Here is a 14,126-nt window from a genome sequence, read left to right on the forward strand (position 1 = left end):
AGCGAGGATGGGCCCCAGTGCCTATATATTGCCGAGGGTCCGACCTGGTTGAGGACTGCAGAGCGCGGGGGCGGAGCATAAGTCACGCTCCCGCCACCTCCTCTGTATCGCACGACCGGCGAGCAAAAGTGTGCGGAATTTTTGCGAATTTCCCTTCCCCGCAGCGCAAGCGGTTCGGTGTTTCTGCCACTTTTCGGTGCGTTCGATTTTTGTTTGTTTATTTGTTTTAATTTATTTTGTTGTTTGTTTGGTTTTGGTTTCGATTTTTTGTCTTTTTTTTTTTTTAACAGTAAACTCATTGTGTCTGTGTATAATAGTTTATATATGTTTTTAAAAATAATTGATGTGTTGTGATCGTTTAGAAGAAAAAGCTCACTCATAGAAAATTATTACAGTTATTGATTCTCTTAAATTACGTTTTGATCTTTTCACTATAATTATTTTCAAAGATTTGTATGTCCTATGTATTTCAATTACACCAGTTTACATAGATTCTCATGTGCGGTTTTACTGTTTATATAGTTACTGCACACATTTTTTAACGGATAATCTTGCAGCAAAGTCTGCCCAATCATGTTTCAGAGAAATTCTACCCCTCCTCGATTTTTTTTCTCATCTTCATTTCCTGTTCTCTCTGAAAGTTGTCTGAAGGTGAGTTTAGCAGTAAGGGTACACTTATCAAGAGTTTACATGTTTCAGTTTCATTTTTAAAAGATAAAACGATTTTTTAAACAGGATTTTCCACTGCTGTAGTGGCAAAGACAAGAATGTGGCTATTTTTAGAGACATTGAAAAATTAAATACATAAAATAAGGGTGGCCTTGTACTTGTGGGGTAGGTATTCAGCTCTGGATTTGCTTTCTTTAGCAGAGGAAAATATTCTGAGACTTTTCTGTTGAAAACAAGTATTTATCAAAAGGGTAAAAAAAGTTTCCAATATTGAGCATTTGCTGCCCTCTCATGGACATTTTTTGGGTTTTTTTGTGTGGGTTTTTTTCCTACAAACTTGGCAGCTTTCTGTAATGTACACTTTCATAAAGATAGAACATAAGATTAAACAATAATCAACCTCTATCTTCATACAGATCACAGGTACAGATGTTGCATCTGTTAGCAGAGAAATTAGTGTTCCAGTGGCTCCTCACTGACAAATGAAAATAATGTAGTCTGCCATGTCATTCATGCGTAGTTTCTTCAGCACAGGCCCAAAAGAAACCCAAATGGGGCAAGACAAATACCTAGACTCCAAAGGAGACATCCTAAAGTTTCAAACCAGTAACAAAGGCCCTGTTCCACAAGGAACGTGATAGCATTCTAGATTGGGCAATGGAGGTACTTTATTTCCAGAGTACAGTGGGGATGCCAAAGCCAAGTTCATGGTGTTCTCTCTCGTAAGGCCAGTTTGCTCCTTTCACAGGGGGAATTTCAGGGACCATGACTGGGCTGCTGCGGAAGACCAGGCTACCAGGAGAAACTGGGCACTCCATAGTCACTTCCTCTGTCATTCCCAGGAGATTTTGACAGTAAGGTAGGTATGCCCTGCACTGGTAAGGATACACTTGGTGTAACATTTCCAGCTGGCTTTTTCACTCTCTGTGTACACAAACAAATCCACGTGATGTTACAGAGTAGTTTAGCACTGGCTGCTGCAGAGCTGCTTGAACCCGCTCCGCCATGAAAATCCAGTTGTTCAGTCTGCTCAGTCAGACTTCAGGGACTCTGTATCAAGGGCCTCTCCTGGGAGTTATTACCACTTGCAGATGTCTGCCATGAGGTTATCAGAAAATTCTGGGCTTTGCCAAATCACATACCTATGCATTTTTCATAAGCTGTCCAGCTCTGCAAAGCTGAATTTTTGTTTCTGCCTTTTTTTTTTAAAGGGAATGAAATTAAGTTAGAGCCTCATAGTATAACCCTCCCCCATAATGAGCTTCTTCTGCCCAAGAGTCTGTGACTACATATAATATTCTGTGTCTCTTGCTGTCTACATCCTTTGCAAAATGTCAGAACAATCTGGAAAAGGATTTTTTTAAAAAATAATAGATACATGCTTCTCCATAGAATTTCTTTAAACTCATGACAGAAATACAACTAATAAAGTGAAGCAAGTTTGGAGCTGAGTTCCCTCTCTTCTTCCCTTCCAGCTGATTCTAAAGTATACATCAAATATCTTCTGGTCTGTGAGAATGAATTAAACTGGAACTTGAGATCCATAGAATTATTTGCACTGTAAGGGACACTCAAGATCATATAGATTAACCTCTGTGTTGCGTTAAAAAATTGGCAGAAAATTAACACCCTTGCATTCTAGCTGGGCTTAATTTCTGATTACTGCAAATTCAGCACTGTAAGCCTAGTAGTGTTCAATAAGAACTTTCATGAGCACAGATTCACAAATAGTGCAGTTTATGATCCAGCACTACAGATCTAGTTGCATTCAATAAGAACTTGTGTAATCACAGATTCAAAAATAGTGCAGTTTGTTGAAGCAACAGAAATACCGATTTGAAATAGCCATTGCTAAATGCACAAGCTGTGATAGAGCTCCAACAAGAACAATAATATTGGGTTAACCTGGATAATAATAATAATAACAATAATAGTAATAATAATAATAACAATTGTGTGCAGAAGCTTAGCAAGAAGGCCTCCCCACTTGGGAGGAGAGAGAGGAGAGTAACCCGTTGATGGTCTCCAAGGTTTTTTTTTAGGGTCTTCCTCCTAATTAGGTGAAATTTCTACCTTTCTTATATACAGCACATTCTTATCCCACTCTCCTCTTACGTATGGCGTGATCTAGGTGGAGAGTTAAGTAATATAATCATATATGTGGTAACACATACTTCATTAAGCTTATTAGCATATGTAGTAGTATGAGTTTTAATAGTTAAATGACTCCTTTTTAGGCAAAAATTAGTTTTTTGGCCATGTGTCCCTCAAAGTTCAGATAATATGACTTTGTTCTATTCTGTGTTGTTTCTCAGAGCTAAAGCAGGACCATCTTATCTCCACAAGAACTCTTCCTTCAATCAAATCATTCTCACTTGACGGCAGTGATACATACCTCCATGCACAAAGAGGACACAGAAAGTACACAGTGTAGGCCACAGACAGTAAGATACAGCCCTTGCCTTGGTCCTTGGTCAACATCCCACACCCTTGTGCTGTGGGTAAGGACTTCTTTTACTAGATCAAGTTTTCAGTGACTGATGTACACAATAATCCTATTATTATTTTTCTACACTTCAAATTTTCCCCAACTCCTGGCAGCCCAATCCTGAACTCATTTATGGGGAAACTCTCCACTCACTGAGGTTTCACTGATGTCCCAGCAGAAGGCCTGTAGGAATGATGAACAAAACTCACATAGGAATAGAAATACAAGAGATCACAAAAACCAATCTGCAAAGTGAAAATCAGAATAAAACACATCCAAATCTAGGAAGAATTGTTCAAAATAGAGTAGGGAGAGTGAATGGGAATCTTAGGAGGAGTCACACTGATGAATTTATTGTGCTTTGACAACCTGTTCTGGCGAAGAGGGATTTCAAATTCCCACAGAAAAAAAAGTGGTTGGTAACCCCCAGTGCCCAGCAGTAGATTGGGTGCACTGTGATCTAGGCAGTAAAAAAGAAATTTGTGGAAGAAAAACTATGTTGTGTAACCTTGCCAAGTCAGAGCTGTCTGGTTGAAAAGTGGTTCTGTACCTGAACTGAAGCTGGCCCAAATCTATACCAACATGCAACCAGCAGAGAACAAGTCTGGTATTAATGCCATTCATATTGTACTCTTCCAGACTCCACAGTGGTTGTCCCAAGCTTCTGTCCATACACTATAGCTGTCTCTCCACTCTGCTCCTTCTTTTTGAGAACCTGTAAACTTAGTCTTGAAAAGTACACAACATACATTTCACAATTTATTCAGCCCAGGATACTATGAAGGACTTTTCCTCTGCTTTATTCATCTGTCATGGGTTAACCCCAGCCATCAATTAAGCACCATGCAGCTGCTCACTCACTCACCTCCAGAGAGATGAGAAAAATGTAAAAACTTGTGATTGGAGATAAGGACAGTTTAATAGGTAAAGCAAAAGCCATGCACACAAGCAAAGCAAAACAAGGAATTAATTCCTCACTTCCCATTGGCAGGTAGGTGTTCTCCAGGACAGCAGGACTCCATGACACGTAATGGTGACTTGGGAAGATAATGGCCATCCCCCTGAACACCCCCTTTCCTTTTATTTCTCCCCACTTTAGCTGCCTGAGCATGTGTCCTAGTTAGGACAGCTGAGATCAGTTCATCATGGTGGGTGTAACCCAAAACTGTATTCTATAGCCTTCCATGTCATTTCCCAGAAACTAGACTATTGTTGTCAATAGACTATTCGCACCCTCTGCCCATAGAGCCTGACTCCTCAGGCTATAAACTAGGTGTTAAGAGGCCTGTGAGATAGAAGGATGTTTCTGTCCTCACACCCTTTGTGAACTCCCCGCCCTGAGGGGAGTACCAAGCATTCCTGCCTGAACTGGAGGATATATAATCTTGGAGTTTTGGAACATTTTTCAACCCATTCGTGGGATCCAGAGGACGGCTGCATCTCATCGCTCTCAACCAGACTTAGACCACCACTGGACTGCGATCACCAGTTCTGGCCAGACTGCAGCAGCTCTCCCACCAGCAGGTTCTTCCCCTCTCCCTTTACTTTGGACTCAAACAGGGCCCAAGGAACACCACTTTGTTCAGGCCCCAGGGTACTGGGTTATACATTTGGGTTTTTGTGGGTTGAGACCAATTGTTTGTTTGTATTATTGTACTTACTGTATTATTTTAATAAATTGTTATTCTGACTTATAATCTCTCCTTTGAGTTGGGTTCATTCCCCCTGCTGGTTAACTTTTAAACCAGCACAGCATGACACCATATGGTCTGGAATATCCCTCTGGTCAGTTGGGGTCAGCTGTCCTGGCTGTGTCCCCTCCCAACCTCTTGTGCACCCCCAACCCCCTCACTGGTGGGGTGGTGCGAAAAGAAGAAAAGGCTTTGATGCTGAGTAAACATTGCTCAGCAATATTGAAAACAAGCCTTTGTTATCAACACTGTTTCCAGCACAAATTTGAAACATCTTTGTGCACAAACTAACGTTGCTCAACCTTTTATGCAAGATCAGCTTCCAATTTTCTCAATCAAATGCAGAAGGTTTTTTGGAAACTATTGGAGTACTTTCACTTGAAATAAAACTTCAGCGTTGGTGTCTTTAAGAAGTGAGCCTCTAAGAGAGACTTTTTAATAATTTTTCAAAGACATGCTAAGGCCATGCTGAATAAACTCTTACTCTCACATGACAACGATGACCATAAAAGATACAGATACACAAGAAGCACAGGAGTAACACAACTCACTAACAGAGAGCAAGGATGTAAAGAAATACATATATGAAAATTACCTGGTTTTGTGGCAATCTGACAGGCAATTGGGCTTTGTGGTGACTAATGCTGATGAAAAATTCTGTAACCCCATCATAGACCTGCTCACCGGTACCAAGTGAATGACTAACATTCGCATTATTCACATTATTCTGTGAATGACTAACTTAAACAGAATTCTTGGCAGGTTGCTAACAGTCTGTTCTGCTATTTTTAGACCTTTTTCTAACTCACTGATTCATTTGACATTATTTTCTTTCTCCATTTCTACTTCCAGTCATAGAACACCATAAACTTTTGATATGCACATTTACTCAGTAAGTACATCTGTGAAATAAATAGCTGACCCTATGGAAGAGAAATGTAATTGTAATAATTTGCAATGCTGAACTCTTCTTTTTTGACCTTCCTCCTCATTTTGGGGCATCTTAGCATTTAAAATGACAAAGCAGATCCTTTTGTTTTCTGTCAAAGTATGACTGCCCACTGTCATACTGGCCTGGTTTTTTTCCTCCTATGAAACCACCTCCTTTTTCACCATCAGCAGCTCAGTTCTCTGTGTCAAATTTTTGCACAGAATTCCTAATCAGCCTGGTTGCCATCCCATTCCCAGGTGAGAACTATTCACAAAACAAAATATGTTTTCTGCCTGAGATCCTAAAGCTCTGTTTTCCCTATCACCTGCTTTCCAAACAGTGGTATTCTTTAGAGTCTCTAGTATAAGTAAATGTTCATCCAGTGAGGGCATTGCAGAAATTTAACAAATCTGCTATTCATCTCGGAATATCTGTTAGTCTGAGTACTTTGCAAATGTGGAACAGTCTGGGCACATGACATAGTGGACATAAGTAGTTCAATAAATAGAGATGTTCTGTCAAATAATACAGAAGTCTTGATGGCATCTTATTTTGGGATATTAATGCAACTACTGAATGTGGTAGGAAATGTCTGGAGAAGTTTCTGCTCATTGGTTCATAGAAAAGACATCCACCTAGGAGAGGTATGGAGATAAAGGCATGATGAGCAAGGAAGATGTTCCTTGTAATAAGGAGTGTGACCAGTTCATCAGTATTATAAGATAACAAAATCAAACATTAGGGCACCTTAGTTGTTTTGAGGTTTGATTTTTCGTTATGAACACATCTCAAGTCCTTTTCAAGCTGTCCATCTTACCATATAGCACATCTTAGAAGATACTAACAGAGTTCATCTCTTTTCCTTCTTTCTCCAGTATCATAGGGCATCTTAACACGTTTGACAAAACAAATTAATGCCCAGATGTCCAAAAAAGATGTCATAGAACAGTGAGATGTGTTCCCTCTTCACTGCAATCATAAATCACATATTTAAACCCCAGTTCAGCAAGTTAATTAGAAATTTGAGGCATGACAGCAAAATTTTTTCTAAGGATATCAACTTTTCTTATGATCAGAACAGGAATCTGCTTGAGAGCTGGAGAGAAACCTGCTGAAGGTTATGTGTGGTCCTGAGGGACACACATTAATTGGTCATCATGGCAGTTACTTGGCAATTTAACATAGGCTATTTCTAAAGGGAGAATCAGTCTGGAGTTTTGCACACCTATCCCACAGATAAGATGAGATGGCATTCACAATGCTGAGGGGTTAAGAATGAGCAATGATGAATCAGGGTTACAGACTTATATGCCAGCGGTGCAATTGGCATAAAAATGACATTACACTTATCCCTGCAGTATGATTTTTCTCAGGCCACTCTTGCGCTTAGTCACTACACTCCCTTTTTTTAGTAGGAAGAAAAAAATCCAATAGGTATTTATGCTATACTGCCCAAACCAGCTTTACAAGTTTAACAGGATTTTTTGGTCAGATGTTAATTTTGTTTTGTACTGGACACTGGAGCCTAAACAGCCAATATGTTCAGTGTTCCTGCACACATACACACTTCCTTTCTGTAGTGTGGAACAATGTCTTCCATAATTTAGCAGCTATCTCCAGATAAGAGTGATAAAGTCTATTCAGCTGAAGCCACAGCTATATACTCTTTGCCTGTAAAGGTATTATTGTACATAGGCCAGTGCTCTCTACCACCACTTGTGTTCAGTAATGCGCTAATTTTCTAAATCCCTTCTACTGCAATATCTGAAGTGTGTAACTGCTCCAATATAATTGTATAAATACAAAATAACTGTATAAATACAGTTATAACAGTTTGAGTTTTCCCTCTTACCTGTCAGAAAAGGACCAGCTCGATGCCTCCCCAAAGTGAGCAGCGAGGGTAAGTTGCAACTGGCTAAGACTGAACTTCTGTCATTACCGAGACTTATCCAGAGGCCGAAGTATTTATTCCAGGGCTGTCCCGCTGAGTTCAATTCAATTAGAAGGGATGTGTGTGATATGGTTTTGCCCATGTGACTATAAATGGGTTTCACCTTTTCAAGCTCATCTTTAAGAATAAATTAAGCATACCACGTTTACTACAACAATATACGTGCAGTTTGACCGTGCCCAGTCAAAACACCTCCCCTCTAGTTTCCCTCCCAGAAATAGTGGTAGCAGGTTGGAAAATTGCAGTTGACCCACTCTCTTTGGGTCAGTGCACCCAGCCGGGTGAAGCCCTTTGAGAATTAGCATGTGCAATTCCTGACATCCTCCACTAATGCTAACTATGAAAGTCTGGTAAGCACATCTCCACCCCAAACCGGGGCCCAGGCAAGTGAACTCAGGAATTCAGGCTGTCAGGGTGAAGGGATATGGCAAGATAATTTCAGGAAAAGTGGGGTGTGTATGCCAGTGTGTATGTTATGTAAAGGAAGAGATCACAAACTTAAGCAAGGATCAAAATGTTGGATTCACCCTAAGAGGCAATGAAGAGTAAGAACAGTGTTTCAGGAACAAGACTTCAAAATAGATGCTCTGTTTTCTATTTCTTCCCCTTTTAGTACAGATTTAGGATGCTGTCAGTCTGAGAAAACACGAATACCAGTAAAATCAAATCCCACCATTTCTCTTCCAAACTGCAGGGACCCTGTTTCCAGGTGATCCCTTGAGATATATGAGGTTAACAGCTATGGACATGAGATCAACCATCTGTGCTGAGAGCTAAGTAGGTAATTTTCTGAAATTCCCCATTCTTCCTTGGGGAAGCAGTAGTACCAGCACTGTGACTAAAGCAAGGAAACAGCCTCTCCCCCCTCACTGCTCCCTGACTGCTTCCCACCCCTGCACACAGACAGAGCTAAGAGGAGAGAAGGGTATCTATCACTTGAGTGCAGTAAAAGCAAGGGAAGGAGAGTATGGCTGAGTTGTTGAATAAAGTACCATGAGAAGGTAGCAAATACACCTAAGTTTAGTACAGCACTAATAAAAGCACTTATGAAAAATGAGGGAATAACTAAACCTGCAGGAACCAAGAGCCATGCCCTGAGAAGCAAGAGCTGGAGAACACTACAAATGAAACTACAAACCCAAAGAACAACTTTGCTTGAACTTTGAGCTCATTAACATGGTAAGTACCCACCCCTAGACTATGAGTGCCCCTTACTCACATAAGCCCCTTCCTCATAGAGCATGTGCACTGTATCTTTAAACAGAGACAAGAGAACACAAAACCAGTGACTACATCTGTAGGTTGTTACGTATACAGAAAATACCAGCTTTTTATTGTTCGAATTCCATAAAAATGAAAACCTGGCATACTGAAAGCGTACTAGCCTTGTGGATATTCCACCTAGAACCCATCTCTGCATTGATATGATATAAAATCAAATATTTTGACTCTGTATATGGCTTGCACGCCAGCTGAAAGAACCCATATTTAGGAAAACAGATTCATCCGGGAAACGAGGCCGTTTCAGGGTTAGGGGGAGACACGAGGGAGGCTCCGACCCCCGCGGGTTCCTACCACGCCCAACGCCGTCTCCGAGCGCCTCCACTGACGAAACGAACACCCAGCTAAGAGCCGAGCCCGGCAGCGCCAAGGCGCAGGAGTTTCAGCACCGAAGCGGAGGACCTGCGGGCAGCATCAAGGTAGCTCGAAACCTCCGCGCATCCCAGATCCCCCTCGCCCTACAGTTTCCAAAGGAGGAAAACTAGACTGGAAGTGGAAAAGCCGGGGGGAGGAGTGGGGGAGCGGGAGGCGAGGAGGAAGGGAGGAAGGGAAGAAACGTACCAGGAAGTTCTTAAGCCTCTTCCGAGTGAACTTATAAAAGGTGAAGCGCCTTTTTAACCTGAAAACTGCTGGGCAGTAGAAAAGCCCAAGAGCGGGGCGGCCAATCTTTACGCAGCGCGGGCTTTTCGAAATCTGTCGGTCTCCGGGGACGGAGGGAGGTGCTTCCGAACGCGGCTCTCCCGTCTCCAGACTGATAGGAGAAACTACACTGCCAGCCCTGCTCCCAAGAGCCGGGACACCCTGAGCGCTGTTTAACTACGAACGGGGACTCCGGGCTCGCACCTATTCCTTGCGGATAACGGGATGGTATTTGCACCAACGCCAGCGGACTTTCTTGAAATCAGCTGTGCTGCGGTGCTGCCCAGCACCTGTAAAAAACAAGAGCGCGGAAATTTATTACCGAGTCCACCTAAAAGTAAGCGAGAGGAGCGGAGAAAAAAAGGTTAAAATTGTACGCGCGCGCGCGCACACACCCACCCACCCCACCCCGAGATGTAAAAAAGAAGTTTCAGCTCCTTTTGTGAAAACTTGGGTGGCTCTTAAAAGAGCCGTTGGGTTTATCTGCAAGGCAGACAGGATTTTTTCCAAACCATTTATTTTTTCTTGGGTGCTGCCTTCTTTACTTTCGCTGCTTTTGGCTTGGCTGCCTTCGGCTTTGCTGCCTTTGGCTTCACCGCTTTTGCCTTAGCAGGACTCTTCGCTACTGCCGCCACTTTTTTAGGCTTAGCAGCCTTTGTCGCCTTTTTGGGGCTCTTGGCTGCTTTCTTAGCCACGCTGGCCGCCGGCTTCTTGGCTTTCTTGGGGCTCTTCTTCGCTGTCGCTGCCTTCTTGGGCTTCTTGGCGGCGCTGGCAGGCTTCTTAGTCGCTGGCTTCTTAGGCTTAGCTGCGGTTGCTTTCTTTTTAGGAGCCTTTTCCTTCACTTCTCCAGGTTTCTTGCTAAGGCGAAAAGAGCCAGAGGCGCCAGTGCCCTTGGTCTGCACCAGAACGCCTTTGCTAACGAGGCTCTTGATTCCCAGCTTGATACGGCTGTTACTTTTCTCCACATCGTAGCCGCCGGCAGCCAGCGCCTTCTTGAGCGCGGCGAGGGAGAGCCCCTTGCGCTCCTTGGAGGCGGACACGGCCTTGGTGATGAGCTCGGTGACGCTGGGCCCCGCGGGCTTGCGGGCTTTGGAGCCGGCTGCCACTTTCTTCGGCTTCTTGGAGGCAGGAGCCTTAGCCGGAGCCGGGGTGGCGGCGGCGACATCGGGCGCAGCGACGGGAGCGGTCTCAGCCATGCTTCGGCGGGATCCGAGCGAACAATGGAAGCGGCGGCGCCGCTGCCCCTTTTATAGCAGCGCCGCGCGCGCTGATTGGTGCGCCGCGCGCTGCTCCACCGCCCGCCGCCGCACCCGTTGTGTTTTTTCCCGGTCCAAAAAGGACTTTTTCCTCACGAAATTTGCTGCCGATGCACCCCGTTTCTGCCCGAGAGGAGAGGAGGGAGTCTGTCCTACAAGCTAATGGAGTTTCCCATTGGAAGGAGTAGAAATGAGGGAAACGCGACCGCTGAAACTTAGCAGCGTGAAGCCGCAGAGACCTCGGCAGAGAGAAACCTTCTGGTTTTATTTTAAATTAAAATTATACCATGGGCTAAATGGGCACAACTGGCATGAAATCTTGTTCTTTAGAAGGTTCCCTACAGAGCAGGTCAAAACCAAGGTGGTTTGGACGGTTGGTCTCACAGTAAATTGATATTAAAGCCGAGGAAGTAACACAGTTTCGCCCCATGGTCCCAGGCGCGGATGCAGAGCTGACTCCCTCGGCTGAGCCGCTTCCCTCCGAAATCATCCCTCTCAGTGTCCCTCCAGCAATCCCGGTGTCTCAGCTAACGTCCTGTGGGGAGGCGTTTGTGCTTTAGCTGCATGTGTGAAAGTCGATGTTATTTTCCTTCTGCTTCGGTATTTCACTGGAACAAATCTCCGACGTGCCCCCTCTGAAGACTGGTGTTTCTGTCATTGCACTTTCAATGTAATCTTAATGAAGTCGCATTCCTTTGTTAAATTCAGGAGTCATGATGGTTGCAATTGCAGTATATCACTTCTTTGCTTCGTTTGCAAGGCCATGCTGCTTTCTTTTAAATACCATTTAACAGTCTGCCTGCAATAGTATCGTGTTTCATACATTAGATGTCCGGGCTACCATCAGCTCCCAAAAATGTGTGAACAAATATATTCAGGGTGAAAAGTAAATGTAAAAGGGCGAATGAAATGTAGGTAATAGAGTTCCCGCTATCTGGGACTGTGAAAATAAAAAAACACAGTAACTTGAGCCTTTGTGAACTGTCATATTCTTTTCTAATTACCCGTGTTTAATTGAAAAATCTAAAGGGCTACAGTTAGATCAAGTACCAGTAATTTGGAATACCAGGGTTTTTTTCAAACCTTTGTTCAAAGGTAAATATTGAAAAAAATACACCTTAGTGAGGTCTCTTTCAGTAATCTATAAAACCTATAAAACAAAGGTAAATATGTGTTTTGGATTATGTGGCTGTGATAACGATCATGACAAAACTACAAAGTGTACTGCAGGACTGTGATTATTTATTAAACACAGAAATGGGAAATTGTGTTTAATGCCCATTTAATCTGATGTTTATTATGTATAATGGGGGAGGATTAAGGTCCTCAGTGACATTACTGATTGCTGTATCAGAATGCTGACAATGAGGAAAATATTTTTTTCTGAACTAGCAGTAGTAATCCCATAGGCACAAAGAATAGAGAGTTCAACGCCTCCCAGAGGCACTGGGGCTAATATTTTGTAATTCTTTGATATCTTTATATAAGTAGTTTGTTTGTATCAAGTTATTCATATTTAATTGCAGCTTTTTGTGAATTCTCTGGACTTGTACAAGGAGTACTGTAATCCTTATCAAACTTTGAGAGACTCATAGTAATCTTTTTATTTTTCCCTAATTCCTTCAGACAGAAACGGATTCCAAGATTCCTGGAAATATAAACAGAACATCAACTTTTTTCTTGGCTTTCATTGTCACGATATTTTGTTGACTCACTTAGAAACTGAAGTGTTTAGTGATCTGATGCTGGTGTCTCAAGCTCATCATTGCTTCATGTAAGATATATTACTGAACATTGGAGATAATCCCTACCCACCATGTGTGAGAGATTTGCGACCAAGAAAGGACAGATTGGTAGTATCAGGCTGTGGATGCATATAGGTAAAAAGTCATTATGATCTCCTCTACAGTGCAGGCCAAAACCAAAGATGGGCATAAAACCAGAGCACAGGAAGGGCAGACTTGAGCGTTGATGCAACTCAGAGATAATTTACCTCCCTGGCTTTTTTATTCAGATGTATTTTACTTTTGGATGTTCAAACATAATATCCTAGAATCATCCAAATATTTGTATTTTAATCCAGTAAGTAGGTTTTTATTTCTCAGCCATTGTAGAATAAAATTTTATTTTGCAGCCACTATAAAATATAACCCAAAACAGAGAGCAAGTGCTCAAATTAACAACTTGGTGCAATTAACACAGGTATAGCAGGAAGGCTTCTCCAGACTTTGATATTCTCCTGTTTCTTCAGGTAGAAGTTGTATTTGGGTATCATCACTCCATTCACCTTCCCTTCATTTTCTGAATCAGTAAGTGTCAGTAGTAATACTGAAATATTTTTTTTAAATGTTGTGACTTTCCTTCCAGGAAATAAGCATGTTTATGGACTAGCACAGGCTTTTGCAGAGATTCTACCCAGAGGGTTTTTTAGAGGTGAATAGAAAAAAAAATTAAAAAAGGAGCCGTTGACAGGAAAATGTGCATTAAAATCCCACACCTGCTCTAGATGAATTCAAATTTATGCAGATTGTTTACAGAAACCAAACATTTCCCCTTGCTCCTATTCCAAAGAGGAATGGGGTAGGTAGTACCAAATGATTGTTTTCCTGTGTTTTAATAAAAAATCTCAAAGCTGATGCCAAGCACAGGTGTCCTACTGTTCCGTAAATCATGAATCACTGATTCTTTCTGCTTAAAAGAGTCACAGGCTCCCATTGCTTTCCTCTGTGGCTACTGACATTTATTTTCCTGAATGACTAATTAAAGTCAAAATGTCCTATAATAAATGTTGATTCAGTATTTTCAATATCCCATGTGTAAATGAATAACAGCTAATTTCTTCACCAGGAGTTGTGGTTTCCACAAGGGTGAGGCTTTTGGCTTGGTTGTAGGGCAAGCTTATTCTATTTGTCTTACAATTTCTACATATAGGGCAAGGTTCATCGTGGGTTATGCACCACAAAATGTTCAAAAAGTCTGTATTCCGCATTTGAAAGACATATCAATTTTATTTCTTTTTTTCTCATGCAAAAAATATGCCTCATTGTCAGGAAATAGATCAGTGTTGAAATCACAGAAACACCATTCAAATACAAATGAAAACTATTTCTCTGTCTTCCAGCCTTTGTCCACTAACACTCTTGGGAAGATAGAAGCCCTGCTGCTCAGCTTGAAGAAGCTCAAATGGATTGTATCTTTTAATTTTTCTTTTTGTCGGGTG

The 14,126-nt window shown here is 42.1% G+C and overlaps 1 protein-coding gene and 1 long non-coding RNA gene across 2 annotated transcripts; one reads left to right on the plus strand and one right to left on the minus strand.

The window, feature by feature from the left end:
* LOC127469706 (uncharacterized) lies at positions 1-8,895 on the plus strand. The gene is made up of 4 exons (XR_007904038.1): positions 1-196; positions 1,397-1,528; positions 7,639-7,679; positions 8,808-8,895. It is a non-coding gene; the product is annotated as an uncharacterized LOC127469706 (long non-coding RNA).
* Positions 8,896-10,101: 1,206 nt separating this feature from the next.
* LOC127469658 (histone H1.03-like) lies at positions 10,102-10,863 on the minus strand. Its single transcript, XM_051784299.1, has one exon. It carries the CDS (start codon positions 10,844-10,846, stop codon positions 10,166-10,168), a length of 681 nt encoding a protein of 226 aa, XP_051640259.1. The 5' UTR covers positions 10,847-10,863; the 3' UTR covers positions 10,102-10,165.
* Positions 10,864-14,126: the final 3,263 nt, after the last annotated feature.

The sequence above is a fragment of the Manacus candei genome, unplaced genomic scaffold (genome assembly GCF_025592945.1).
Source record: "Manacus candei isolate 608988 ecotype Guabito, Panama unplaced genomic scaffold, ASM2559294v1 h1tg000018l, whole genome shotgun sequence".
NCBI lineage: Eukaryota > Metazoa > Chordata > Aves > Passeriformes > Pipridae > Manacus > Manacus candei.

Coding starts and splice junctions, on each gene's coding strand:
- LOC127469658 (XM_051784299.1), bottom strand. CDS start 10,846: ATGGCTGAGACCGCTCCCGTCGCTGCGCCCGATGTCGCCGCCGCCACC.